The sequence below is a fragment of the Oncorhynchus clarkii genome, chromosome 6, assembly GCF_045791955.1.
Source record: "Oncorhynchus clarkii lewisi isolate Uvic-CL-2024 chromosome 6, UVic_Ocla_1.0, whole genome shotgun sequence".
Classification (NCBI taxonomy): Eukaryota; Metazoa; Chordata; class Actinopteri; order Salmoniformes; family Salmonidae; genus Oncorhynchus; species Oncorhynchus clarkii.
In genome coordinates, this window is record NC_092152.1 from 35,305,085 (window position 1) to 35,331,762 (window position 26,678).

The 26,678-nt window shown below is 43.2% G+C and overlaps 1 protein-coding gene across 1 annotated transcript in view; it reads left to right on the forward strand.

Annotated features, from left to right (window-relative positions):
- The window catches only part of LOC139411055 (autism susceptibility gene 2 protein-like), a 394,290-nt gene that overhangs the window by 249,750 nt on the left and 117,862 nt on the right, over window positions 1-26,678 (forward strand). Inside the window, exon 5 of the mRNA XM_071156850.1 lies at window positions 12,484-12,513. Within this exon, the coding sequence (XP_071012951.1) occupies window positions 12,484-12,513 (30 nt within the window). The remainder of the gene's footprint in view (window positions 1-12,483; window positions 12,514-26,678) is intronic.

Sequence of the window (26,678 nt, forward strand, 5' to 3'; positions counted from 1 at the left end):
TTCTCCATCTCTCTTCCCTTCTCCATCTCTCTTCCCTTCTTCCTCTCTTCCCTACTCCATCCCTCTCTTCCCTACTCCATCCCTCTCTTCTCTTCTCCATCTCTCTTCTCTTCTCCATCTCTCTTCCCTTCTCCCTCTCTTCCCTACTCCATCCCTCTCTTCCCTTCTCCATCCCTCTCTTCCCTTCTCCATCCCTCTCTTCTCTTCTCCATCTCTCTTCTCTTCTCCATCTCTCTTCTCTTCTCCATCTCTCTTCCCTTCTCCATCTCTCTTCCCTTCTCCATCCCTCTCTTCCCTTCTCCATCTCCCTTCCCTACTCCATCCCTCTCTTCCCTACTCCATCCCTCTCTTCCCTTCTCCATCCCTCTCTTATCCCTCTCACCTTCCCTGCTCCATCCCTCTCTTCCCTTCTCCATCCCTCTCTTCCCTTCTCCCTCTCACCTTCCCTACTCCATCCCTCTCTTCTCTTCTCGATCTCTCTTCCCTTCTCCATCTCTCTTCCATGCTCCATCCCTCTCTTCTCTTCCCCATCCCTCTCTTCCCTTCTCCATCCCTCTCTTCCCTTCTCCATCTCTCTTCCATGCTCCATCCCTCTCTTCCCTTCTCCATCCCTCTCTTCTCTTCTCCATCCCTCTCTTCCCTTCTCCATCCCTCTCTTCCCTTCTCCATCCCTCTCTTCCCTTCTCCATCTCTCTTCCCTGCTCCATCCCTCTCTTCCCTGTTCCATCCCTCTCTTCCCTTCTCCCTCTCACCTTCCCTACTCCATCCCTCTCTGCCCTTCTCCATCCCTCTCTTCTCTTCTCCATCCCTCTCTTCCCTTCTCCCTCTCACCTTCCCTACTCCATCCCTCTCTTCCCTTCTCCATCCCTCTCTTCCCTTCTCCCTCTCTCTTCCCTACTCCATCTCTCGTGATAGCTTGTTTGGAGAGATAACAGAAGTTTCCTTCTAGCTCTCAGGTTAATTCAACCCCCACCCCTCCAACCCTTCATTACCGACTACATCTCTCACCCTCCTCCTTTCATCCCTCTTGCTTCTGTCTATTTCCTCTCCCCCCATCTTTCTCTCTCTCTCAGTTGACATATCTGAGGCAGACACCGCTTTAAAAAAGGAGGATAGAACCAGCTGTTAACATCTCTCTCTCTCTCTCTCTCTCTCTCTGTCTCTCTCTGTCTCTCTCTCTCTCTCTCTCTCTCTCTCTCCCCCTCCCTCCCTCCCTCCCTCCAGTAGTGCTATTCATTCTCTCCATAGCTGTCAGTAGTGCCGTGGTAAACAAGTGCCTGATTTTTTATTTTCTAAACAGTAGCCTAGTCTTCCTGATGAGCACCACAGTCAAGGGTGAGGAACGTTTGTTTTGCACCACAGCGAAGACCAGACTTCTGCTCTGTCTTCCTTACACTACCCCCTAATGATTTCCAATGACTTTGTTCTCCTTTTCTATCCAAGTTCAGAGGTAACCCAAGGGCAAGCCAAATCCTCTGGAAGTCGATGTCACTGATTAAATCTGTTGGCCAGCAGTTTCGTCTCTACGACAGACAGACAGACAGACAGACAGACAGACAGACAGACAGACAGACAGCATGTAACAGGGGAGAGATTTGGCCTTAGTGTGCGTACGTCCCAGAGCCCTATGGTCAAAACTAGTGCACTTTCTAGGGAATAGGGTGTCATTTAGGATGCAGTGTTAGTGTGGGAGCTGCTGTTCTCTGCTCATCCCAGGACAGGAGCTCACATTTTGTATTTCTATTAGATTTGTGATTGGGATTAACCCTGTTGTTTTGTTGTAGATTAATGCGGTGTTAACTGGTTGTTGAGCAAGCTTCAGTACAAAAGCCTGCAGACAGACAGGGGGTTGGAGATGAGATGCACTGTCCTGGCTATCTGAGGAGAGAGGGAGGAGAGAAGAGAGGGAGAGTTGAATCCAGTCCCAGCCAGTGCCACAGGACACTCATTTGTAATTCTTTAGCCTGCCTATGACAGTTTTTGATCATTGCAGAGGAGAAAAGAGGGTGGGAGGCGAGAGGGAAGGGAGGGAGGGGGTAGAATGGACTGTTTCGCAATTGCTGTCACCCAGCATGAATGCCCCTCTGGCCGAATGACAAGTCTAGCGTGAAGCGCTTGGCTGCCCCCTGAAATTAGCAGTAGAGCCCCCCGGCGGCACATGCTTCTCTTCACCAGCGCACCGTGGGCTGCCGCAAGACTCTTTTCATTGTCTGCTCCCTCACAGCCCCTGACTCCCCCCCCCCTCTCTCCCTAGCTCCTATTTATTTATCTCTTTCTCACTCACTCTCCCTCCGTCTCTCCCTCCCTACCTCTCTCTCTCTCTCTCCCCCTGTGCGTATGCTGGAACTCCGTTAACGGCATCTCTAGTGCTAATCACAATGCTGTCCAAGGGAGGGAGAGATGCAGGGAAGGGGGAGTATGTGTGCGGTGTGTGTATGTATTGCATGTCTGTGTCTCCCTCCCCCTTTCTCTCTCTCCGCGCGCGTGAGAGAGAGAGAGAGACAGAGAGAGAGAGAGAGAGAGAGAGAGAGAGAGAGAGAGAGAGAGAGAGAGAGTAACTGTGTAGAGCAATGCCCGGAGGCTCAATCTGTTCCTCACTGAGCTACATCAGTGTGAGAGACGGGCCTCAGGGAAGCCTCCACTCACTCCATCAAACTGTCAGGTAGCCAGCGGAGCCGAGCTGAGAAGGGAGACTCTCAGCTGCCCTCAGGGCCAGTTCAAGTCAACATCCCATTTCCTTCCTTCCTCTGCTAATTTCTCCTACACCCGACTTAAATTTACAATGCCCAGTGCCTGCTTTCTGCTGCTACTACAGCTCTGCTCTGCGGTGGGGGCCAGGAGCCGTGTTAAAACAGGGGTTATGTGTGTGGGTGGGTGTGTGTCTCTGACAGGGAGGGGGTTGCTACTGGTGGTGGTTGAGGAGTTATCTGGAAGCAGCGAAGGAGAGAGAGAGAGGAGGGGGTCAGGGGAGAAAACAGAAAGCCAATGGGCGCTATATGTAAGATGAGCTGCTAAAATGGACGCTGTAAATCAGTATTTTTCTCTTTCTCTTTCTCTATCTCACCTCCCTCTCTCTCTCTCTCTCTCTCTCTCTATTTCCCCCTTCTTTCTCTGTCCAATTCTCTCGTACTCCCCTAGCGCCTCCATTTATTTTCTCTCTCCTAGGGCTGTTGCGTATTCATAATACCATTGTGGATTCCCAATCCCTTTTCTGCTGGCTTTTTGGCAGCTTGTTTTTTTTCCTCATGAATAAATGCTCCCCAATCTCTCTCCTATCAGTCCCATTAGAGCCTGCTCCTCTCCCTGCCAGACTACTGTGAGAGACCGCCAACACCCCTCCAGCCCCCCACCTCTAGCAAGTGCTGAAAGCAAAGGCTGAGGGATTTCAAGTTGGAAGGCACAACCCACTGGGAACAGACGTCAATTCAATGTCTATTCCACGTTGGTTCAACATAATTTCATTGAAATGACGTGGAAACAACATTGATTCAACCAGCGTGTGCACAGTGGGAAGGCAGTCTTTTAATTTAAAAGGGGGGAATCTCCCCCTCTGTTTCCCTCCCTCCTGCCTGTCTTCTGACCACATGCTCTACACTGCTCTGGAAGTGAAGCGCTGGGCTGGCTGTCCCTGAAGGAGGCTGTTTGCACGGGATCTGGGTTTTGTAAAGCCGTGCTTGGCTTGGCTTGGCCTGGCAGTGTCGGGGGTCAGGCCTATATCTTTCATCACTCTGGTTGATTTACATGGTCTGTTATTCAGCTCCCTGAAGTGTGTCAGCTCCTCAGCTCCTCCCAGGGAAGGAACCTTGGTGTCTGTCTAATGTAAAGAGCTGCTCTCAGCCCCTGTCTCGCTATGCTTCTCTCTCTCTCGCTCTCAACTCAGCTCTCTGTTTGTACAGCCATCTCAGAGGTCCCCAGCTCAAACATGGGTTTACATCAGAGCCGGGGCCTTTTCTTCTTGTGGTCGATATAATTTCCGCCCGTGGGCACTTTTCACTTCGAGCGTCCATCTTCAGCTGGATCAATACATCCCTAATCCCCAGCCCTGGGTCTGACCCCTGGTAATCACTTGGGGCCTCATTTATAACCGTTGCGTAAATTTCCCCAAAAGAATCTGCGTGCACCGATTCTGAAAAGACTGCGCGTTTCCAAACGATTGACATTTAGAAGGTTGGCGCAACGGCATACACCGTTTCCTGTTTCCTGTTCTAAATCAGACCTGTCATAAAACGGCGCCCGTGAACGAGCATTGAAACTCTGCCGGGAAACCCCCCCCCCCCCCCTTGTTCACCTTTTATGGTGACAATAATGCCCTTTATTCGCTGTATAATTTGTAACTATTGGCATTAGGCCACAGCACGCAAAAGACAAATTGTTGTTCAATATTTAGTTTATCAATAGATTATTGGGTTTCTATGCCCTGCCTTGGTATAGGCTCTGAGGTTAAATCGGCAATGATGTCACACTCCTATCACACACCTATACTGTAGCCTACTCATACTGTCAAATATTTTACACAAGCTACCAGTCTATTTACTCTGTTGGTAGAATGTTTTAATCTCTAGCGGTCATTTATTCTGTATCTGGATAATGGACTGTCAATTACACTACTTACAGTAGCTTACTAAGGCCCACTTCAATGTAAAAGATCGACTGTTCAGCTGTTAAATGCAACTGTATACCTGTATTATAAACCGCGCTGCCGATGATATTGCAAAACTTGAAATACATTTAGTCTCCTGTATCTATTTACGGCCAGAAAAGGTGAGGAATTTATTTTGCAATGGTTATGAAAATAAAATAAATAGAAAAAGGATTCCTGTCTAATTATTTTAGATTCTAAAAATAAAACACAGATTTTCTCTTCTTCTCTTCTCACAATCGACAAATGGCTGCATTCTTGCTAATATGTTTTTTTGTTTTTTGTTTTTTCTGAATAAGCTTTTCATCATATCCCCGATTTGCACCAAATACTTTGACCTACTTTCCAGCTGGCAATGCAATATTTTAACCACTAGCAGATGTGCGTACGCATGGTTTAAAGATTACGGGGAGGTGAGCACATATAATAAAATTCTTATAAATGCCAACTTTTGCGTGAAAAATTGTGCACATACATTTTGGGGTATATACAGTTGAAATCCGAATTTTACATACACCTCAGCCAAGTACATTTCAACTCAGTTTTTCACAATTCCTGACATTTAATCCTAGTAAAAATCCCCTGCCTTATGTCAGTTAGGATCACCACTTTATTTTAAGAATGTGAAATGTCAGAATAATAGTAGAGAGAATTATTTATTTCATCACATTCCCAGTGAGTCAGAAGTTTACATACACTCAATTAGTATTTGGTAGCATTGCCATTAAATTGTTTAACTTACGTCAAACATTTCGGGTAGCCTTCCACAAGTTTCCCACAATAAGTTGGGTGAATTTTGGCCCAATCCTCCTGACAGAGCTGGTGTAACTGAGTCAGGTTTGTAGGCCTCCTTGCTCGCACATGCTTTTTCAGTTCTGCCCATACATTTTCTATGGGATTGAGGTCAGGGCTTTGTGATGGCCACTCCAATACCTTGACTTTGTTGTCCTTAAGCCATTTTCCACAATTTTGGAAGTATGCTTGGGGTCATTGTCCATTTGGAAAACCCATTTGCGACCAAGCTTTAACTTCCTGACGGATGTCTTGAAATGTTGCTTCAATATATCCACATAATTTTCCTGCCTCATGAAGCCATCTATTTTGTGAAGTGCACCAGTCCTTCCTGCAGCAAAGCAACATGATGCTGCCACCCCCATTCTTCACAGTTGGGATGGTGTTCTTCGGTTTGCAAGCCTCCCCCTTTTTCCTCCAAACATAACGATGGTCATTATGGCCAAACAGTTCTATTTTTGTTTCGTCAGACCAGAGGACATTTCTCCAAAAAGTATGATCTTTGTTCCCACTTGCAGTTGCAAACCGTAGTCTGGCTTTTTTATGGCTGTTTTGTAGCAGTGGCTTCTTCCTTCCCAAGCGGCCTTTCATGTTATGACGATATAGGACTTGTTTGACTGTGGATATTGATACTTTTACACCTGTTTCCTCCAGCATCTTCACAAGGTCCTTTGTTGTTGTTCTGTGATTGATTTGCACTTTTCGCACCAAAGTACGTTCATCTCTAGGAAACAGAACGCGTAATACTTGCGTACTATTGTTTGTACAGATGAACGTGGTACCTTCAGGCGCTTGGAAATTGCTCCCAAGGATGAACCAGACTTGTGGAGGTCTACAATACTTTTTGAGGTTTTGGCTGATTTCTTTTGATTTTTTGTCAAGCAAAGACTTTGAAGGTAGGCCTTGAAATACATCCGCAGGTACACCTCCAATTGACTCAAATGATGTCAATTAGCTCATCAGAAGCTGTTTAAAGGCACAGTCAACTTAGTGTATGTAAACTTCTGACCCACTGGAATTGTGATACAGTGAATTATTAGTGAAATAATCTGTAAACAATGTCCTAACCCCAACTTGCCAAAACTATAGTTTGTTAACAAGAAATTTGTGAGTGATTGAAAGATTAGTTTTAATGACTCCAACCTAAGTGTGTGTATACCTCTGGTTTCAACTGTATGTACGTACACACGGTTTATAAATTAGGCTTTCCGACTTTCCGTGCAGCCCCCAGGCAAGGTCAAATGCCTGAATAGATCTGAGTCTTTGGTCAAGTCAGAGTGCAGGACCCATATGCAGGTGCCAGGAGGGGTTATGAGGAATTGCTTAATTTTGTTATTTTGTCTTCTCAAAGGTTAAGAAGGTTGAGTGGTGGTGACACTGGTAGTCGCGTCAACGGCAAAGCCCAGTGTTAGAGACTATGAACTCTGTGGTGTCAGTAAACTATTTTATTAACTGTGGGAGAACATAACCTAACCACTGACCTCTCTCTATTGAAAATGTTGCATTTTTTGTTTTCGTTCCGTTTTTGTTCCGCCTTTGGTTGACAGCAAACCCAGGGCATTGTGCGCTCTTCCATTGGCGCCCAGAAGAGAGGTTTGTTTATCGAATTTTCCCCTTGTTTGTCACACAATCAGGATAACCTCAGCGTCGTCTCAACCTCTCCCACCCCCGAGCCTTTGCGATGACTCATCATTATGTTTCTCCCTCTCTTTCTCCCGTGGATGGTGTTGAGACTGAGAGGGGGCTGAAAACACAGGAGCCTGCAAGAAACATCGGCTCCTTGAATTATGGATGTGTGAGTCCTGTAGGAAGAAGTGCTTAACCTTGTGCCATGCTCGGTGGTGCAATAGAAACTTCCAGTGCTGCTGCTAACAACATGCCTTCCTGGTGGTTGGTGGTCCTGCGGCCCTAGGAGTGGCGACAGTGGCAGGGTACCCAAGCAGGGCCAAAATCTGCCCCCTAAAAGGTACCCTATTGTGCGATTCCACGCCAACGGGAGCAAAAATGTTTTTTTGGTATCTAAGACTGTTCTGGCAATTCTTAGAAACGTCCTTGAGAGGAAGGATGTTAGACACACTTTTTACATTTGTATCACAATTTATAGATTTTTGAATCATGATGTATGCATAGGGATCCCTGAACCGTACATGATACAGACAACACCTTGGTGTCATTACACTCATTATAGTGTGCTCTAACATAAGGAGTACGTCTACATTCTGAAATACACCTTTTCATGTGAAAAATATTTAGATGAATATCTCAAAACTATCGTTTTTGATTTTGCTTATTTGTTTAGAAATATTGTCTGGAACCATATACTCTTCAAACTCATCAAATTTCCAGAGTGGGCTCTCTGTTACTTTTATTGAAATGACCCATTTTTGACATAGAAATTGACATTTTAGGTCATTAACCAATCACAGCCCTCTTTTAGGATTGCATATTCAGCAAATCACCAGCAGAAGGAATTCCCTTTGATTCTATTTGCCATCCACTGTGTTGGTGGTGCTCATCAAATTGATCAGAACTTTTAGCAGAGAGCCCACTGGACATTTGATGTACAATGTCTTACGAAATCAAAAAGGAGTCGTTTTTAAAATATTCATATTTTTAATGTTGGATAAATGCATTGGAAAATGTGTATTTCAGAATCTAAACATATTCCATATGTTGGAGCACACTCTAAGGAGCCCAATGACACCAGTATGTTGTCTGTATCATGTATGGTACATGGGTCTTACAGGAGGCATTTATGTATAGGTCTATAAAGAGCCTAAAATGGCCACTTTAATCATGATTTTCTTCAAAGAATGGGTTGCCATACTAATGTAAAAAGCATGTCAAACATTCTTCCTCTCACTTAAGTTTCTATGTGAGACTTGCCAGAACAATCTGAGGTATCAAAAATATGTTCCGCTTCGGTGACATTTGGGACACACCCAATATCACACACCTCATCTCCGGAGCCACAGGAGGGAAATTGAGGTGGAGGAAATTGTGGCTGTTTCTTGGGTAAAGCTACCATTAGATCCCTGTGTATCTGGATGGGCAATAAGGCCTACAGAGAGTGCTTCTGAGCTCTGACACAGTATGAAATTTGTGCTTTTCACCACGTTCTCCAATAATAAACCAAGATGGCCGTTTAGGACTGAGGAAAACAGTACGTGGACTTAGGCCATTCTCTCTGACAACATGAAGATGCCCAACTGTCTCAGCCTTTTGGCTTTGTCAATAGTGAATATGAGGTCTTATCATATCTGTGGGTGGTGGTAGTTCTGAGACTATTTTATTTGACTGAGGCACAAATAGGAATAGTTTCAGTATAATGTCACAGTTGAATTTTTGGAGCACAAGCTGGCAGTGAAATGTATGCGCCACAAGCCTCCGTTCTTTTTTTTACATCCTTGTGGATATCTCACAGCCAGGATGGCCCCAATCAGTATTCAAGCAGACAGCCCCGACAGACATTGACGCTGTGCCAGTATTTATGTCGCCGGAAAAGTTTCTCCCTCTATCTTCGAGGCAAATTTATCGCAAGTCACCCCAGAATGTGACGGGTGGAACTGTGTGATTAATTTGGCCAGTCGTTTTTTAATGTGCTCCGGGATGCGTAGCACTTATTGTCTTCCCCCACACGTCTATTACCAAATCTGCAACAACAAAAAATCCTGAAGCCGCCTGTCTCCCTCCTCAGCCCTGTTGCCTCATTCCAGGTCTGAGATTTGGGGTCGTCTTGGGGCTAGCCTAGCACTGAGACCCGACCCGGGTCCAGTCTGGACTGGTGTTTCTCTCTTCTGTCAAAATACATCTCCTGCTCCTGAAGTGTTGAAAGCTGTGTAAATGTCAAAACCATCCGTCTGAGGTGTGGAGGGGAGGAGAGGGAAGGGAGACTGAGCCATCCGGTGAAGCTATTCCCTGATTTCTTCTCACTGCGGCAGCGGTTGCCAGGTGCAGATGTTGCTCCTCGCTCCGCCTGCCTCTGAACCAGTAGCCAGGTTTTCTCTATCTTCTCTCATTTTTTTCTTTTTTGGTGGGGGTTGTTTTTGAATATCCATGAGAGGGTGGATCCGCTGGGGCTCCTGTCAGGGAATTTTGCGAGCAACATATCTCTCGGTTTTTAACAACGTCCCCTCTGACTGGCCTGGCCTGCTGTCCTGCTGTTGGTTAGGGGAGGTTGGTGTGTTTGTGGTTTTCCATTTTACCCATTTGGCTGATGTGTTCCCTCTCCTGGCTTGGCCCTAGTTGACTGCTACAGCACAGAGGATCTCTTCTCAGTTGAACAGCGAGAGAACCCTGTTGCACAGGAAGGCATTGGCCTAATGCAGCCCCCACTGTAGCCCTTCCCCACATCGGCGCAATGTAGACCTAGCATAGACTCAGTGTAGACCTATAATAATAGTATGTAGTTATAACCTGGACCCATGCTAACCAAACACAGCCCTGACAGACCTCTCTCATCTCCTCAGGAGCCACCACCATGTCCCCACTATGTGTTTAATGCTTTTGTTTTTTTGTTGTCACTTTTGACTAGAAACTCCTATCCTGCTGAGAACAACCCCATCCTTCCTCTAGTCCTCTATTTACACTCTGCTGCAGGAAATGTCTCTTAAAGAGATTGGTGAGGTGGGGGGATGAGAGCCCTGCTGTGCTATTTCGATATTATTTGTCCTTCTCCTCCTCTCCAGTGCACTGGCAGCAGCACTCTGTGGCTCCCTTATCCTCTGCTCTCATCCTCATCCTCAGTAAGACCAGCCTGCAGGTCTGTGCTTGGGGAATTCAGCTGCAGCCAGAATCCACCTGTTCCTCTCCACCGCACATGCAGGGCTTCAGCCCGGCCCCAATAACAGGGGGAAGTAGCATCACTGTGTGAGCCGCCCGGCAGCAGCAGGCAGCCGTTGTGGTGCATACTAAGAACACATTTCTCCCAGTTCCCTGGGTATGATCTCAAACCAGGATCCATTTACTTCCAGGCGCAATGTCAACAGGCAAATCTAGGAGAAAGTGCAGTTTTTTTTGAATGTGGTGATTTTTAAAAAACAAATGACTTGTGAGAGAGAGACAAATGCTGCTTGATTACAGGTTGTGTTGAGTCAGTAGCAGGCTCATCTGGGTAGAAATGTGTGACAATCAATTTGCAGAGAACTCCCCATGCTGAATGGGAAGTTGATTGACAGGGAGCCTAAGCCACTTCCAGTTTCTTTAATACCATGTACCTATAATGTATTTTGACAAGTAAAGCCCTGAAATTAGGGTTTGCAAACATTCCCTGGAGAATTAAGGTACAGACAGCAAGCAGGCTTTTTTTCTCTAATCCTGAACTCACACACATAGACATGTGCATACACACACACACACACACACACACACTGATTGTATACAATGGAACATTTAAACATGCTTTCCAAAGTCAGGGCCATTTGATTTCCTGTCTTTCCCTCTCTTTCTCATTCTCTTTCTGTTTCTCTCTTGCTATATATATATATATATGTGTGTCTGTGTCTCCCAGTCGCTCTCTCTCATTCACTCACTGCCTCTACTATCAACAATGGCCAGTTATAGAAAGGAAATCAATGCATTAATAAGTGTGTTCTCTCTTTTCCATTGATCTGGCCTCCAGTGTAAATGTTTCGACTCCCTTTCTTCTGTAAGAATGGCTCAAAATGGAAGGTTAGGACTTCAGCATGGCCTTAAGATGTTATATTGACAGAATTAAAACGCACACATACGGCCATTCATATCATGTTGAGCCACAGAATCTCTTGACTTTACCACTCTCCCCAGTCAGAGAAAGTCTTCTGCCATTCACCCACAGAATGGGAAGATTCAAGGGCATAAGAGTAGCTCTCTGGAGACATCCTTACCTCTGGACTGTAGCAGGTTTGGGTTCAAATACTATTTGAAATCATTTCAAATACTTAAGCTGGGCTTGATTGAGTTTTCCAGTTGCAATAGAACAAATAGAATAGTCGCAAAAGTGCAAACCCCGCCCCGTCCTGCACTTCCAGGCAGACTAAAGCAAATGCTAACTGTTTTTGAAAGATTTCGCCTAGTATTTGAACCCAGGTCTGGTCTGTAGTGCTGATTGGTACTCGTTACTTAATTATACATTTGGACCCACCACGCTACAACACAAAGGGCCGCTGTGCCTCTTTTGACCCAAAGTCTCCCTTTGTGCCGGGGCTCTGAAAAGGAGTTAAACAAAATAAAGAGGGGCACTTAAATATGTTGCCACAGAAACTTAATTGACAGATTGAAGCCAGGCCGGCAGTGTTTTTCAGGGACCTTCTCTTCTTCTCTTCTCTATGGCTCTTTGCGTGAATAGCTTTTCTCTTTTCTCCCTGGCTCCCCCACTGTGAGGTCCAGGAGGTCTGACCAACTGGTCCACTCCTGTTTCCACAACTTCACTTCCCATTGTAGTGAGAGAGGAGCGACCTGGAGGAGCATTTATTCACTATTAACACCTAATGAACGTGAGAAATGGAAGTAGAGATTAAATGAGAGATCAGCTTTTGTGCCTTTATAAAGGGATGCTAGCCATGCAGGAGACAAGTGGTTATATACATTGTGGGCATAATTGCACATTTGCATTTCAAAAGTTTTAGTCCTTTTTTATAACTAAATGTGAAATACATTCATGTTAACATACTAATGGAGAATGTTGGTTATAGGATATGATGGTCTGATGATGTGTGGAAAGCACAATTCATATTCTAATCAAAAAAGTGAAGGACACTTTTCTGTTGATTGCAAAATGGACACGCGACACTCTATACTGATATTTGTTTTCCACTTTTTGTAAACTATGGTATTTGCACAGAAAACTCAAGAATAGCGTTATTGTATTGTATTGTGTACTCCTTTAGAACCCTGAAAGCTCTCTCAAACGCAACACTTTCTCTCCCTTCATCTCCCTTCATTTGTGTTGAAAGCTGTCACTGAACAAGAAGTCTCCCATAAAAATAACATCTGCACTGATTATGAGGTTGTTGGTGGTGGGGGGGGGATAAAATGAATAATTCCTTATGTTTTCCCTTCCTCTTCCCTTGCAGTGTGACAGCGAGAGTGACGTTGATGACAAGGTACGACTTTTTTTCTGTTTATCTTTCCCCACCACATCACTTGTACTTGAGGAGTTGTGAATAACAAATGTTGAGTTCCCGACTGAAGAAGAAAAGTGAGAGGAGATGAGGAGGAGCTATAATGGAGCGACAACGCTGCTGGTCCCACTACTGTTGAGCATTTGCGTCCCACAGATAAGTAACAGAAAATAAAGAAACTAACAAGGAAAACACACAGGCAACTGCCAAAATAAAGGAAACCGCAACTTAACGTGTCTTTAGAGGGCGGTGGGCCAGTTTAGATTCAGTCAAAATCACATATTATTTTCTACATGCTTTGTAAATAAATAACAGTTGTGCACTATCAGTGAAATGCTTACTTACGGGCCCTTCCCAACAACGCAGAGAGAAAGACAATACAGAAGTAATAGACAAGTAAAAAACGTAATAATGAAAGTAATAATAAAAACAAAATTAATTATGATAACATGGCGATATACAAGGAGCACCAGTTCAATGTGCAGGGTTGCCAGATAATCGAAATAGATATGTACATTAGGGCTGACCCCATGTGGTCAACTGGTCGATTGATTGGTCGATAGCTGTTGGTCGACCGAGATTTCTTTAGTCAAGCATATAGCAACACCATTTTGTTTTAATCAAGGTGCAACAAGACGCCTGTCTGATTCGCGCCTGGAGACTAATCCATTGTGGAGGCCGTGGGAATGGGACAGTCCATCACTCTTAAGACATGTGCCACAGAAATTGTATATGGTTCTATAACATGCCTTAATTGTCTAAGAATTGTGAGGAGAGAGGAAACTCCAACTTATTTAGGTCTATAATCAAAAGCCTGACTGTTAAATGTGCCTGACTTTATGCGTCATCCATATACAGCACCAGTCAAACGTTTGGACACACCTACTCATTCCCTGCTTTTTCTCTGTTTGACTATTTTCTACATTGTAGAAAAGTAGTGAAGACATCAAACTATGAAATAACACATGCGGAATCATCTAGTAACCCCCAAAAATATCGATTTTAGATTCTTCAAAGTAGCCACCCTTTGCCGTGATGACAGCTTTGTACACTCTTGGCATTCTCTCAACCAGCTTCATGAAGTAGTCATCTAAAATGCAAAAAATATATTGATTGGTCGACCAGTATTTTTGTTGAGGTCAGGGACACCCCTAGTGTACATACAGTATAACGAGACATAAAGTGGCAGATAGTAAACAGTGGCAGCAGCATATGTGATGAGTCAAAAAGGTTGGTGCAAAAAGGGTTCAATGCAGATAGTATAAATGCAGATAGGTAGCTATTTGGTTAACTATTTACAGTGCCTTCACAACCCTTGACTTTGTCCACATTTTGTTTTGTTACAGCTTGAAGATTTTGTGTCACTGGCCTACCCTATAATGTCAAAGTTAAATTATGTTTTTCGAAACATTTACTAATTAATACAAAAGGAAAGCTGAAATGTCTTGAGTCAATAAGTATTCAACCCCTTTGTTAAATTATGGACAGTATGTGGATATAATATTTAGAATATGTATGATAGAAAACTATATTGTCACGCCCTGACCTTAGAGATCATTTTTATGTCTCTATTTCGGTTTGGTCAGGGCGTGAGTTGGGGTGGGCATTCTATGTTTTGTGTTTCTATGATTTTCTATTTCTATGTTTTGGCCGGGTATGGTTCTCAGGGACAGCTGTCTATCGATGTCTCTGATTGGGAACCATACTTAGGTACCCTTTTTCCCACTTGTGTTTGTGGGAGGTTAACTTTGTTTGATGGCACATAGCCTGAAGCTTCACGGTTTGTTTTGTATTGGTTATTGTCTTATCGGCGTCATTTTGAATAAAATAAAATGTACGCTCACCGCGCTGCACCTTGGTTCAGTTCCTTCAATAGCCGTGACATACGCGGTGAGCGTACATTTTCTATATATATATATATATATATATCTATATATATATATATATATATATATATATATATATCCTTCAACAGAGGTGATATATATATATATATATATATATATATATATATATATATCATCTCATCAAAAGAAAATGTACGCTCACCACGCTGCACCTTGGTCCAGTTCCTTCAACAGCAACAGCCGTGACATATATATATATATGTCACGGCTGTTGAAGGAACTGGACCAAGGTCCAGCGTGTTGAGCGTACATTTTATTTTCTTATATATTTTCTTATATATATACAGCAAAAGTTGAATAGGATGGCATTGACAGGAATACATAATATACATATGAAATGAGTAAAACAGTATGTACAAAAGCTGAAGAACATACGCACATCCAGGTTCTTTCTGCAGGTGCTGGAGTTGTAGGCAAACTCATGGAAAACAGAAAGGAAAATGCTGTACACTGCTGCTCATGCTCCTATGTGATTTTTTTTATAGTAAAAACATTCTGACCCTTAGGTCTTCATCAGTCATCCATACATAAAACAGTATGTAAACATTATTAAAGTGACCAGCGTTCCAATAGAGTGTACAATAGAGATTCTGTCATCTGTGTATCTGTTGGTGCGTTATGCAAATTGGAGTGGGTCCAGGGTGTCTGGGAGGATGGTGTTGATGTGAGCCATGACCAGCATTTCATGGCTACAGATGTGAGTACTACAGGGTGATAGTAATTTAGACAGTTTACCATGGTGTTCTTGGGCACAGAGACTATGATGGTCTGCTTGAAACATGTAGGTATTACAGACTGGGTCAGGGAGAGGTTGAAAATGTCAGTGAAGACACTTGCCAGATGGTTAGTGCATGCTCTGAGTACGCATCCTGGTAATCTGTCTGGCCCTGCGGCCTTGTGAATGTTACCCTGTCTTACTCACATCCAGAACAGCTGGTGCCCTCACACATGGTTCAGTGTTGCTTGCCTCAAGGCAAGCATAGAAGGAATTTAGCTTGTTTGGTAGGCTCGGGTTACTGGGAAGCTCACTGTTGGGTTTCCCTTTGTAATCCGCGATAGTTTGCAAGCTCTGCCAAATCCTACGAGCGTCAGAGCCGGTGTAGTAGGATTCCATTTTTGTCTGTATTGATGGTTCGTCGAAGGGTGTAGCAGGATTTCTTATAAGCATCCGGGTTAGTGTCCCGCTCTTTGAAAGTGGCAGCTCTATCCTTTAGCTCAGTGCGGATGTTGCCTGTAATCCATGGCTTTGGGTTGGAATATGCATGTACGGTCACTGTGGGGACGACATCATCGATGCACTTTTTAATGAAGCTGGTGACTGATGTGAAACTCCTCAATGCCATCAGATGAGTGCCGGAACCTATTTTATTCTGTGCTTGCGATTGTGGCCTGTGGAATTTTTGCCCCAATCCTCTACCAAGGATATTGACGGGAACTGGAACATGCTGTCGTACATGTTGATACAGAGCATCTCAAACATGCTCAATGGGTGACATGTCTGGTGAGTATGCAAGCCATGGAAGAACTGGGACATTTTCAGCTTCTAGGAATTGTGTACAGATCCTTGCGACATGGGGCCGTGCATTATCATGCTGAAACATGAGATGATGGCGGTGGATGAATGGCACGACAATGGGCCTCAGGATCTCGTCACGGTATCTCTGGGATTTCAAATTGCCATCGATAAAATGGCACTCTGTTCACAACGTTGACCTCAGACAACCCGATCGCCCACACGACGCCATACATACTGTCTGCCATCCGCCCGGTACAGTTGAAACCGGGATTCACCAGTAAAGAGCACACTTCTCCAGAGGGCCAGTATATACTGAACATGAGCATTTGCCCTCTGAAGTTGTTTGCAACGCCAAACTGCAGTCAGGTCAAGACACTGGTGAGAGCAACGAGCACGCAAATGAGCTTTCCTTCGGATAGTTCTTTGGTTGTGCAAACCCACAGTTTGATCAGTTGTCTGGGTGGCTGGTCTCAGACGATCCCGCAGGTGAAGATGCCATATGTGGAAGTCCTGGGCTGGCATGGTTACACATGTTCTGCAGTTGTGAGGCCATTTGGACTGGCAAATTCTCGATAACAACGTTGGAGGCAGCTATTGATAGAGAAATGAACATTCAATTCGATGGCAACAGCTCTGGGGGACATTCTTGCAGTCAGCATGCCAATTGCACACTCCCTCAGAACATCTGTGGCATTGTGTTCTGACACAAAACTGCACATTTTAGAGTGCCCTTTTATTGTCCCAAGCACAAGGTGCAACTGGGTCATGATCATGCTGTTTAATCAGCTTCTTGATATGCCATATCTGTCAGGTGGATGGGTTATCGTGGCAAAGGAGAAACGCTCACTAACAGGGATGTAAACAAATTTGTGCATTTAAACAAACAAAATGTGTGCATTTAAACAAACATTTAAGATACATTTCTGTGCGTATGGAACATTTCTGGGATATTTTATTTCAGCTCATGAAACATGGGACCAACACTTTACATGTTGAGTTTATATTTTTGTTCATTGTAGTTTACAGCTATCATAAGGTATTCTAACTCTGGTGAGCAGAATCTCGAGACTTCTTCATTTTAGAGATCGCACACCAGCTGTTTTTAACAAAGAGATACACACCACCCCCCTTGAGCTTACCTGACACTGCCGTTCTGTCCTGCCGATTGTATATTATCCATGTCCTTGATCATCCACGTTTCCGAGAAACATAGGATATCACAGCTCACATCAGCCTCTATATCGCCGTCTCTTTCTCTTCCGAGTGTCAGGGATTAGTGCCTGGCCAGGGGTGAGCAGTATGCCGCCGACTCGTTGAAGTTGAAATCTTCATCCATATCGAGGTGAGTGATCGCTGTTCTGATGTCCAGAAGATATTTTCAATCGTAGGAAATGATGGCGGACACATTATGTACTAAAAGAGTTAAGATCAGGGCAAAAATACACACAAAATAGCGGAATTGGTCAGGAGCTCGGAAAATGGACGCTATACACTGTACACTCCAGCGGCATTCTGGCAAAGATTCTACAAGTGTCTGGAACTCTTGTTGGAGGGATGCACACACATTTGGTGTTTTGTTGATGGCGCTGGAAAACGCTGTCTCTGTTGCCGCTCCAGAATCTCCCACAAGTGTTCAATTGGGTTGAGATCTGGTGACTGAGACAGCAATGGCATAGAGTTAACATTGTTTTCATGCTCAAAAAATCTTTCCGTTACCACTCGTGCCCTTTGGATGGATTCATTGTCATCCTATGGGGGCATAACCATGGGAGCCAAAATAATAGCCTGCCTAGCATTTTTTATGTACATGATGGGATGTTAATTGCGTAATTAACTCAGGTACCACAACTGTGTGGAAGCACCTGCTTTCAATAACCTTTGTATCCCTCATTTACTCAAATGTTCCCATTATTAGTTTTTCACAACGCAAATAATAACACTGCTTTTATAGGTGTAAGAGAATGTTGCGTCTTTCAATTTGCAACTCCTTTAACCTCAATGATAACCCCAGACTGCGTACAACATGTATCACATTTTATATACAGTACAACAATGTGACGCAAATCTAGATAATAAATGTCATTGATCACTCTATTATGTAGATTTGAGTTATCATATTCCAATTCATTTCATGCAGAAAATACACTACTGATGTCCCTAATATCCTAGGGATAGCATTGCAGCATGTACAGTATCACAGTCTTTATGTTGTTAAATGGCAGATTTGCCCAGTTACCATCAGTTATTCATCTTCTGTCAGTCTGTTTGACAGCTGTTGGCCAGCGTCTATACAGAGTATTTGTAATAATATCAATTTCACAACTGTACACTTGTTTACTTGGGTGGCTGGCTTGTTCATCTATGGTTTCCTCCACCACCACCTGCAGCCATTCCACCATGAACCACCAATGGGAGCCTCACACATCTTAATTCCCCCGCAGTTTAGCAATTACTCCCTGGTAAATGAATGAGATAGCATGCCTAATCTCCTGTAAGCTTATCTCCCAGTTCTGTGGAAATGTCGGCTCCGCTCGCCCTATAAATAATACATTGATAGCAGCATAATTTGCATGAACTGTAGCTTTGGCAAGTCAATAGGCTTTTATCTCTTCATTGAACCAAAAAGTGAGTGAATGAGTGAGTGTGGGAAGGGGAGCCTCTCTCTCACCCGTCAGTTTGACATGACAGGAAGGGAGTTTTCAGGGCCTGTCAGTTTCCATACAGCTCCCTGGCATCACTATGGGTGATGAGGGGGAGGGGAGAGGAAGGAACTACTCTACAGACAGAAGCCCCCACCTCTGTATCCTCAGATCAACCCTCCCTCTCTGTTTGCTGTTCTGTGTCTATCCATACCCCTACCTCCTACACCTGCCACATGGTAGGTTCATTGCTAATTTGAAATAGAAATGCCATATGTGTTATGTCAGGGGGTTGTTTTAACTATGTACGTGTTGTTCACAACATGTGGAAGCAATTACTGAGTTGCTGGAAATTCAAAGAGTGTGTTTTCTCTCTTTCTCCAGAAAGGCTAATCTATCAGAACTTTAAAAAAAAAAATCTATTCAGTGAACGCATAGGGAATGGGGTGGGGTTGGTCCATGTGAGTGCAGTAGTCTCTGGACTTGACTGGCGGTAGTTAACTCCTACCAGGCAGTCATGGGGCCTCGGAAAAAATGTGCCACTGTCCATAGAAACCAGACAGAGCTGACGTACATCACAGTGGAGCCGTTGTGAATTCCTAAAGTACTCCTCTCTGAAAGAGCTCCATGTCTTCCATGTTCATTACATGAGCTAAACACATGAGCTGTGTTTGGGTAAGGACCGTAGTAAACGGACCTCTTCTAGATCGAGGAAATGGAGAGGACTATTAACATCATCAAGATGACAGAGTGGCATCCATAGAAAATTGAATGATGAGGGTCAGAGAGAGATGGAAAAAAATCTATCTTGACAAGCCATCAGTGGAGTCAAATCAACAGTGTAAAATTGGTTTTCATGAAGGAAAGACAAACACTGTCATTTGTAATTGGCCACACTTACAATAACTCTGTCTGTTTAATTTCTAGCATGTTAACTGCAACAGGTGCTGCCAACAATGGCTGCTTTCTTTCACTTCACATCAGCAGCCACCTGAACACCCACATTGTCAGGATTTAACAGATTACATCAATTAGAATATTGCTTGCAGGTGTGCCCGTTTGGTGCAATCAGTTACAGTTATTTGAATAAAACTGTCTGGTAGCCAGGCTGGTGTATGGTATTGCAGGCCAGCCTGGGTAGATACGAGCATGTCGTAAAACCATTATATTCAAACACACAACAGATAAGACTGCAGATGTATTCCAATGTATTCCCGTGTTGTTTTTTTTTCGATTGCTCGGTAACCTCTGAGTCCTATGTTGTCAGTGGGGATGTTTATGTAGATTCACCTGCATGGCTGTGCCTGCCCCAGATATAGGTCTACAGGCCTACTCAGATTGTTTTCTTATCGCTCGTATTTCCTCCATGGAGCCTAGCCCTCTGTTTAAAGAAATGTGTAATTTTCCTCCATTATCCCAACATAATGTTTGACAATGAACAGTATTCAAAGTCAGAAATAGTATCCTTGACCCTGAATAACCCACCAAATAACCCCCTGCTGTGGCCTGAAGCGTAGCTCAGATGATTACGATGATTTCTCTTTTATGGAGAGCATAATGAAGTCTCTGTGTTGTTTCAACTATTAAAATGTGTGTGTGGGTGTGTGTGCGGGCGTGCATGCATGTGTGTTTGTAGCCTGGCTAAATTAAATGTTCATGAAGAGGGCTAACCGCGTGCTTGAAGAATTGCCTCCACAACAGAAGGACCTGTGTGTAAACAAACCCTGTTGTACTGTCACAGGCGTTTTAGTGGAATATGAAGGGCCCATTAGATTGTATCAGGGTCAAATGAGTTCAACTCATCCTATTCTGGGCGGTCGGCTCTCTGTGACTCTGTTGATAACATATTATTTATGTCTGTCGAGTGGTTCATACAAAGCATGTGTTACCCATTAGCCTGCTTTACACTAAAATCTGTTCCTCAATGGCACTGTTTGTCTAAGGTTGATGTTTGATCAAACAGGACGTCACCAACTTAGCCACTCAATTTATTTTTAACAATATTTAATGTAATTGTGAATCAGATTGTATGTGTTAATTTACTTTATTCCGTTTATTTTTGCAGGGAAAGTGGACATTAACCCCCTATAGTCGATTGACGCACCGGTTCTAAGACTCATCTAAACGTAACTGGTACCGGTTCTAAAAATATATGGAAGTATGAAGGCCGTTTTGTGCCTAACTAAAAAAGGGGTTAAATATGTGACTGACCGGCTCAATTCGGTCTAAAATATTGTTTGTTACATTAGATAAAAATAGAGACTCCGAGCTAGAAAATGGTATATCATACACTGCAGTTGAGGAACAATGGGAAAGTAATTCTGCTTTAAAAGTTGATGAACTTGTAACCCCACTTTTAAGAAACTGGCACTTGAATGTTTTGGTACACCTACTGGAGAGCTCTTCTTTGTCTACACCCATTCATTCACACCCTCTTAAGCCTTAGCCCCACACATCTCTTAAAATGATTCACATGTGAGGCCATGTGCTAAACAGAGGGAGTAAGGTAGTGTAGTAAACAACCAAAGATTTCAAGACTAAAAGTGGTGAAAGTAGTAGCAAAAATACACTATCTAGTCCTTGGCCAATATCCTAATCCAATTTTGGTGCAGGTCATGTTGTTCTTCACATAAATGTTTCTAGTAAACACACACTATATCAAATAAAAGTTTATTTGTCACATGCACAGGATACAGAAAGTGTAAATGGTATAGTGTAATGGTTACTTGCATATTTGCATATTAGTAATATCAAAAATAGTGTCCAGATATATATTGTGTAAATATTTGAGAATTATTAGATGATTCTTACTCAGACACACCTGTTCAAATTGATGGGTCGTGTGAAAGAAACCATCCCTCAGCCACATCTAGCTAAGTGGTTGAGTCACTATTGTTTAGACATGTACACATGTTCATGAAATACAATAGATGACAATAATTACCCCCAGACACACCTGGTTAACTTGATGGGTCATGTAATCATCTGGCAAAGTGGAGTCTTTTGTTTAGACATGTAGCTAGATAGCTAAACAATTAACCTAATGTTGCTTTCAAGACAACTGGGAACTTGGAAAAATCAAAGTCAAATCATGACACCAGTGATCATCAGGTCGGAATGTCGGGTCTCTAGAAAGAGGCCCGAGTTCCCAAGTTGGAATTCCGAGTTGGATGACCGGTCAAAACTATTTTTACCAGTCGGAGTTCCCAGTTGTCTTGAACACACTGAAATCGGAAGTCGAAGATTTCCGAGTTCCCAGTTGTTTTGAATGCAGCGATAATCTCAACCCATACTACTAGCAAAACAAACTGATTGTCACAGCTAGCCACCATGCATGAATCTGCAGGTAGCTAAAGCTAACCAACTAGTTTCGATGTTAGCTAGCCAGATAACATTAGGCTATAACTAGCAATGCAAATGGCTTTCTGAGATACGAATAATATTAATACATAGATCATACACGTAATGTTAGCTAGCGAGCCAGCCAGCTAACGTTAGCTAGCTAGCTAACAGTACACTTTAACTTGCAATGAAAGTGACTTAATGACAACATTTTTTACTTATAATATCTGAAAATGTAGCTAGCTAGACTTACCCGTATAGATGGATGAACGCTTCTCCCTCTCTGTTACGAATGGCATGGTTGCCCTTAGTTTGACGATGTAATCCGGAAACAGGTGTTTTATACAACAGCCTTCTGTGTTCTCTTTTCAACTCCCTTCACATATTTGCAATCAAATGCCAGAATTTTCTCCATCTCCTTAGCTATCATATTCTGCTTCTACCAGGCATTCCACTGATTTTAAAACTCAGTCAACTTATTTTCCGTGACAACAACACTGTTGTTTTCCCCATCACTGTCATCAGAAGACTCATCAGAAGCTACATTTTGCAGTTCTTCATGATATCTTTCTAAAAAGCAGCTACTTTGCAGCTCATGTTATAGACAGAAGCATGCTACATGGCAGACCAATTCATTATTCATTATCAAGAGTGTGCAAAGCTGTCATCAAGGCAAAGGGTGGCTAGGTGTGTCCAAACCTTTGACTGGTACTGTATGTGTAAAAAAATATATTACAAAATCCTAAGTTTTATATCTCCTAGATATAATTATGATAAACACTTAACTTTGTTTCTTATTATTTATTTTTTGACTGTCTTTTTTGCCATGTATAAATGTGTTATTCAGTGCATTTCTTTGGGCTGTAGTAGTAAAGGCCAAATTCAATATTTTAGACTTTTAAGAATGAATCAACTAAAAGTGCTGGTTCTAGCCAGCCGGCAAAATTTCGATCATAGTCCCTGGGCAGGTAATTGTTTTTAGGCTTAGTTATAGTGAAACGTGAATTCTCGTCATCATTTTGACAGTTTGTTGCAAAAGCAATATATTTTGGTCTATTTTAATAGTAATAGTTGCCCCTAGCAGTTCAACTCTACGTCATCTCAAACTCTCCCTTCTAGATGTTCTGGGTGGTACCACCTCAGGGCTTACTATAAAAGTAGGTGATGTTACACAAAATTCAATGGGCATTAAGGCACATTTCTGCATATGACCAAATTAAATGTTTTTGCTTACCGTTTCATATACATCTATGTGCTTTTACGTAGAAAAACAACATGTAGGCTGAGGATTCTACATTTATTTGTAGCTACATTTAGTTTTTTCTTTATTTAACTAGGCAAGTCAGTCAGAACAAATGATTATTTACAATGAAGGCCTACCCCAGCCAAACCCTAACCCGGACGACGCTGGGCCAATTGTGCGCCGTCCAATGGGACTTCCAATCACAGCCAGTTATGATACAGCCTGGAATTAAACCAGGGTCTGTAGTGATGCCTCTAGCACTGAAATGCAGTGCCTTAGACTGCTGCGCCACTCGGGAGGCATCATCATTAAAAAAAAGAATGACAATGGTGGTAATCTCAAATCGTTTTATTTTTTCCCAACCACTATTACTGCTTGGTCTGCTAATACAGTTAGTTTATAGTTCAATGGTTGTGAGTTCTAATCCCACACAGGGCAGATATATTTTTGTAATTCTTTATTTACAATATTCATCCCATGCCCATACACTTATAATTCTGAAAAGTGAAAGCATGCCTGTGGGATTGCCCTGGTAGTAGTTGTCGGTTTTTACAGTGCCTTCAGAAAGTATTCAGATCCCTTGACTTTTTCCACATTTTGTTAGGTTACAGCCTTATTGTAAAATTGATTCAATTGTTTTTTCCCCCCCATCAATCTACACACAATACCCCATAATGACAAAGCAAAAACTGTTTTATATAATTATAAATAAATAAAAATATATTGCATTTACATAAGTAAGACCCTTTACTCAGTCCTTTGTTGAAGCACAATTGGCAGCGATTACAGTCGTCTTGGGTATGACCCTACAAGCTTGGCCCACCTGTATTTGGGGAGTTTCTCGCATTCTTTTCTGCAGATTCTCTCAAGCTCTGTCAGGTTGGATGGGGAGCGTCGCTGCACAGCTATTTTCAGGTCTTTCCAGAGATGTTCGGTTAAGCTGGGCTCTGGCTTAGCCACTTAAGGACATTCAGAGACTTGTCCCGAAGCCACTCCTGGTTTGGCTTGGCTATGTACTTAAGGTTCTTGTCCTGTTGGAAGGTGAACCTTCGCCCTAGTCTGATTTCCTGTGAGCTCTTGAGCAGGTTTTCATCAAGGATCTCTCTGCACTTTGCTCCGTTCATCTTTGCCTCGATCCTGACTAGTCTCCCAGTCCCTGCTGAAATACATCCCCACAGCATGATTCTGCCACCACCATACTTCACCGTAGTCATGGTGCCAGGTTTCTTCCAGATGTGACACTTGGCATTCAGGCCAAAGAGTTGAATCTTGTTTCTCAAGGTCTGAGAGTCTTTAGGTGCCTTTTGGCAAACTCCAAGCGAGCGGTCATGTGCCTTTTACTGAGGAGGGGCTTCTGTCTGGCCACTCTACCATAAAGACCTGATTGGTGGAGTGCTGCAGAGATGGTTTGTTATTCTGGAAGGTTCTACAATCTCCACAGAGTTACTCTAGAGCTCTTTCAGAGTGACCGTCAGGTTTTTGGTAATCTCCCTGACCAAGGCCCTTCTCCCCCAATTGCTCAGTTTGGCCGGGCATCCAGCTCTAGCAAGAGTCTTGGTGGTTACAAACTCCTTCCATTTAAGAATGATGGAGGCCACGGTGTTCTTGGGGACCTTCAATGCTTCAGAAATGTTTTGGTACCTTTCCCCAGATCTGTGCATCGACACAATCCTGTCTTGGCGCTCTACCGACAATTCCTTAGACCTCATTACTTGGTTTTTGCTCTGACATGCACTGTCAACTGTGGGACCTTAAATAGACAGGTGTGTGCCTTTCCAAATCATGTCCAATCAATTGAATTTACCACAGGTGGACTCCAAGTTGTAGAAATATCTCAAGGATGATCAATGGAAACAGGATGCACCTGAGCTCAATTTCAACTCTCATAGCAAAGGCACTGAATACTTATGTAAAATTTCTAATTGTCATAATGGGGTATTGTGTGTAGATTACTGAGAGTTTTTGTTTTATTAATCCATTTTAGAATAAGACTGTAACGTAACAAAATGTGGAAAAAGGAACTGAGTTTATTTGGCCATTGGGAAAAAAGCTACTGTAACACTTCAATGCAGATTGGATTGAATTGAGCCCTTAGTCTTCATTTTCAAGGTGATGATTGCACTTTCCTTTCCAACACAACACCGCAACAAATAAAACATATTTGGCGCACCATGGGTGATTGAAATTTGCACCGTAAGTGTCAATAGATGTCAGATACTAGGTGCCTTACCACTGTTAGCTAACTGTTTAGAGCCATATTTGCTTGTGATGCGTATCATTTTATTATCTGAGCATGGCAGTGGACTTCTGGTAAGAATGCTTTAGTGAGAAAGTGTTGAGATCAGGTACAACCACGTTTACCCACCCCCAAAATGAATATTTATGAGCAATTCCCCCCAATCCACAACCTGAATGCATTTTTTTTTTTCATATGAAGGGGTTGGGCAAAGGCTGAAATTGGGGTTGAGAGTTACCCTTTAAGAAAAATACAGACAATAAGCACATGAAGAGCAACATATTGTCCAACACTTAGCACGCAGACAGACAGAGCAATAACACAAAAAGAAACCTAACAAAATGTTATACCACCATAGTCTACATGTTCTGTTTGGTGGAATCCGTCATGCAGATAGAGAATGTTATTCCCACTGTTTCAGTAGGACGACATGGCCTCCGTTAGCTGTGACTATTACCTTCATTGACCTCTGTTCCCCCAAGTAGTTCAAACCAGATCAATTATTATTCCATGCATCTATTTAGAAATATCAGCGAGCCAAAGTTGGCAACTTTTCTCATGTCTGTGTTCATGCTACTTGAAGTGAAGAGGGTCATTTTCTTTCATTTAAACGGAAGAGAAAAAAGGCGGGATTTATCCTTCTCTCTCTGTTTTCAAAGACTGCCCTGAAGTGTCGTCCTATCTCTATTATGCTGAGCTCGCCTGTCTGCGCCGCTGCTTGTCCAATTTCCTCTGTGGTCTTTAGCTTTAGCAAATAACATCATGGCTCCCTGTCTCTCCTCTCCATGTCAGGAATACTAGCATTAGCCTCTAATATGCTACTCCAGTGCTCTTCTCTTTACCAGTCTTAGCTAACACAGTGGCTGGCCTGCCCTGTCATGGCTCTGCAGCGGTGGCGTAATGCTCATTCGCCCAGTGTCGACACCCAGGTCGTCTAATTCCATTTGCTTCTATTTTCCAGGCAGGCAGGCAGTCATTCAGCAGTAACTGTATCTGTCTGAGTCTCCCACTGCCTCTCTCCTCTCTCCCAGGGGACCATTACCACATCCCTGCTACAGCTCTTTAATGGTTTCAATACTCGCTTGACAGGACGGCACAACGCTGACTTGATTGACACATTAATTCCTTGCTCCCTTATCTCCCGGTATAGGGAGTGAATGGTGTATCACAGAGACGAGTGTTTCTGAGAGCTTATCAGTAATGGCTCGTCAGGTAGTGTCCTCCTAGGTGATGTATCTGGGTAGTGTGTCTTAAGGTAGCATGC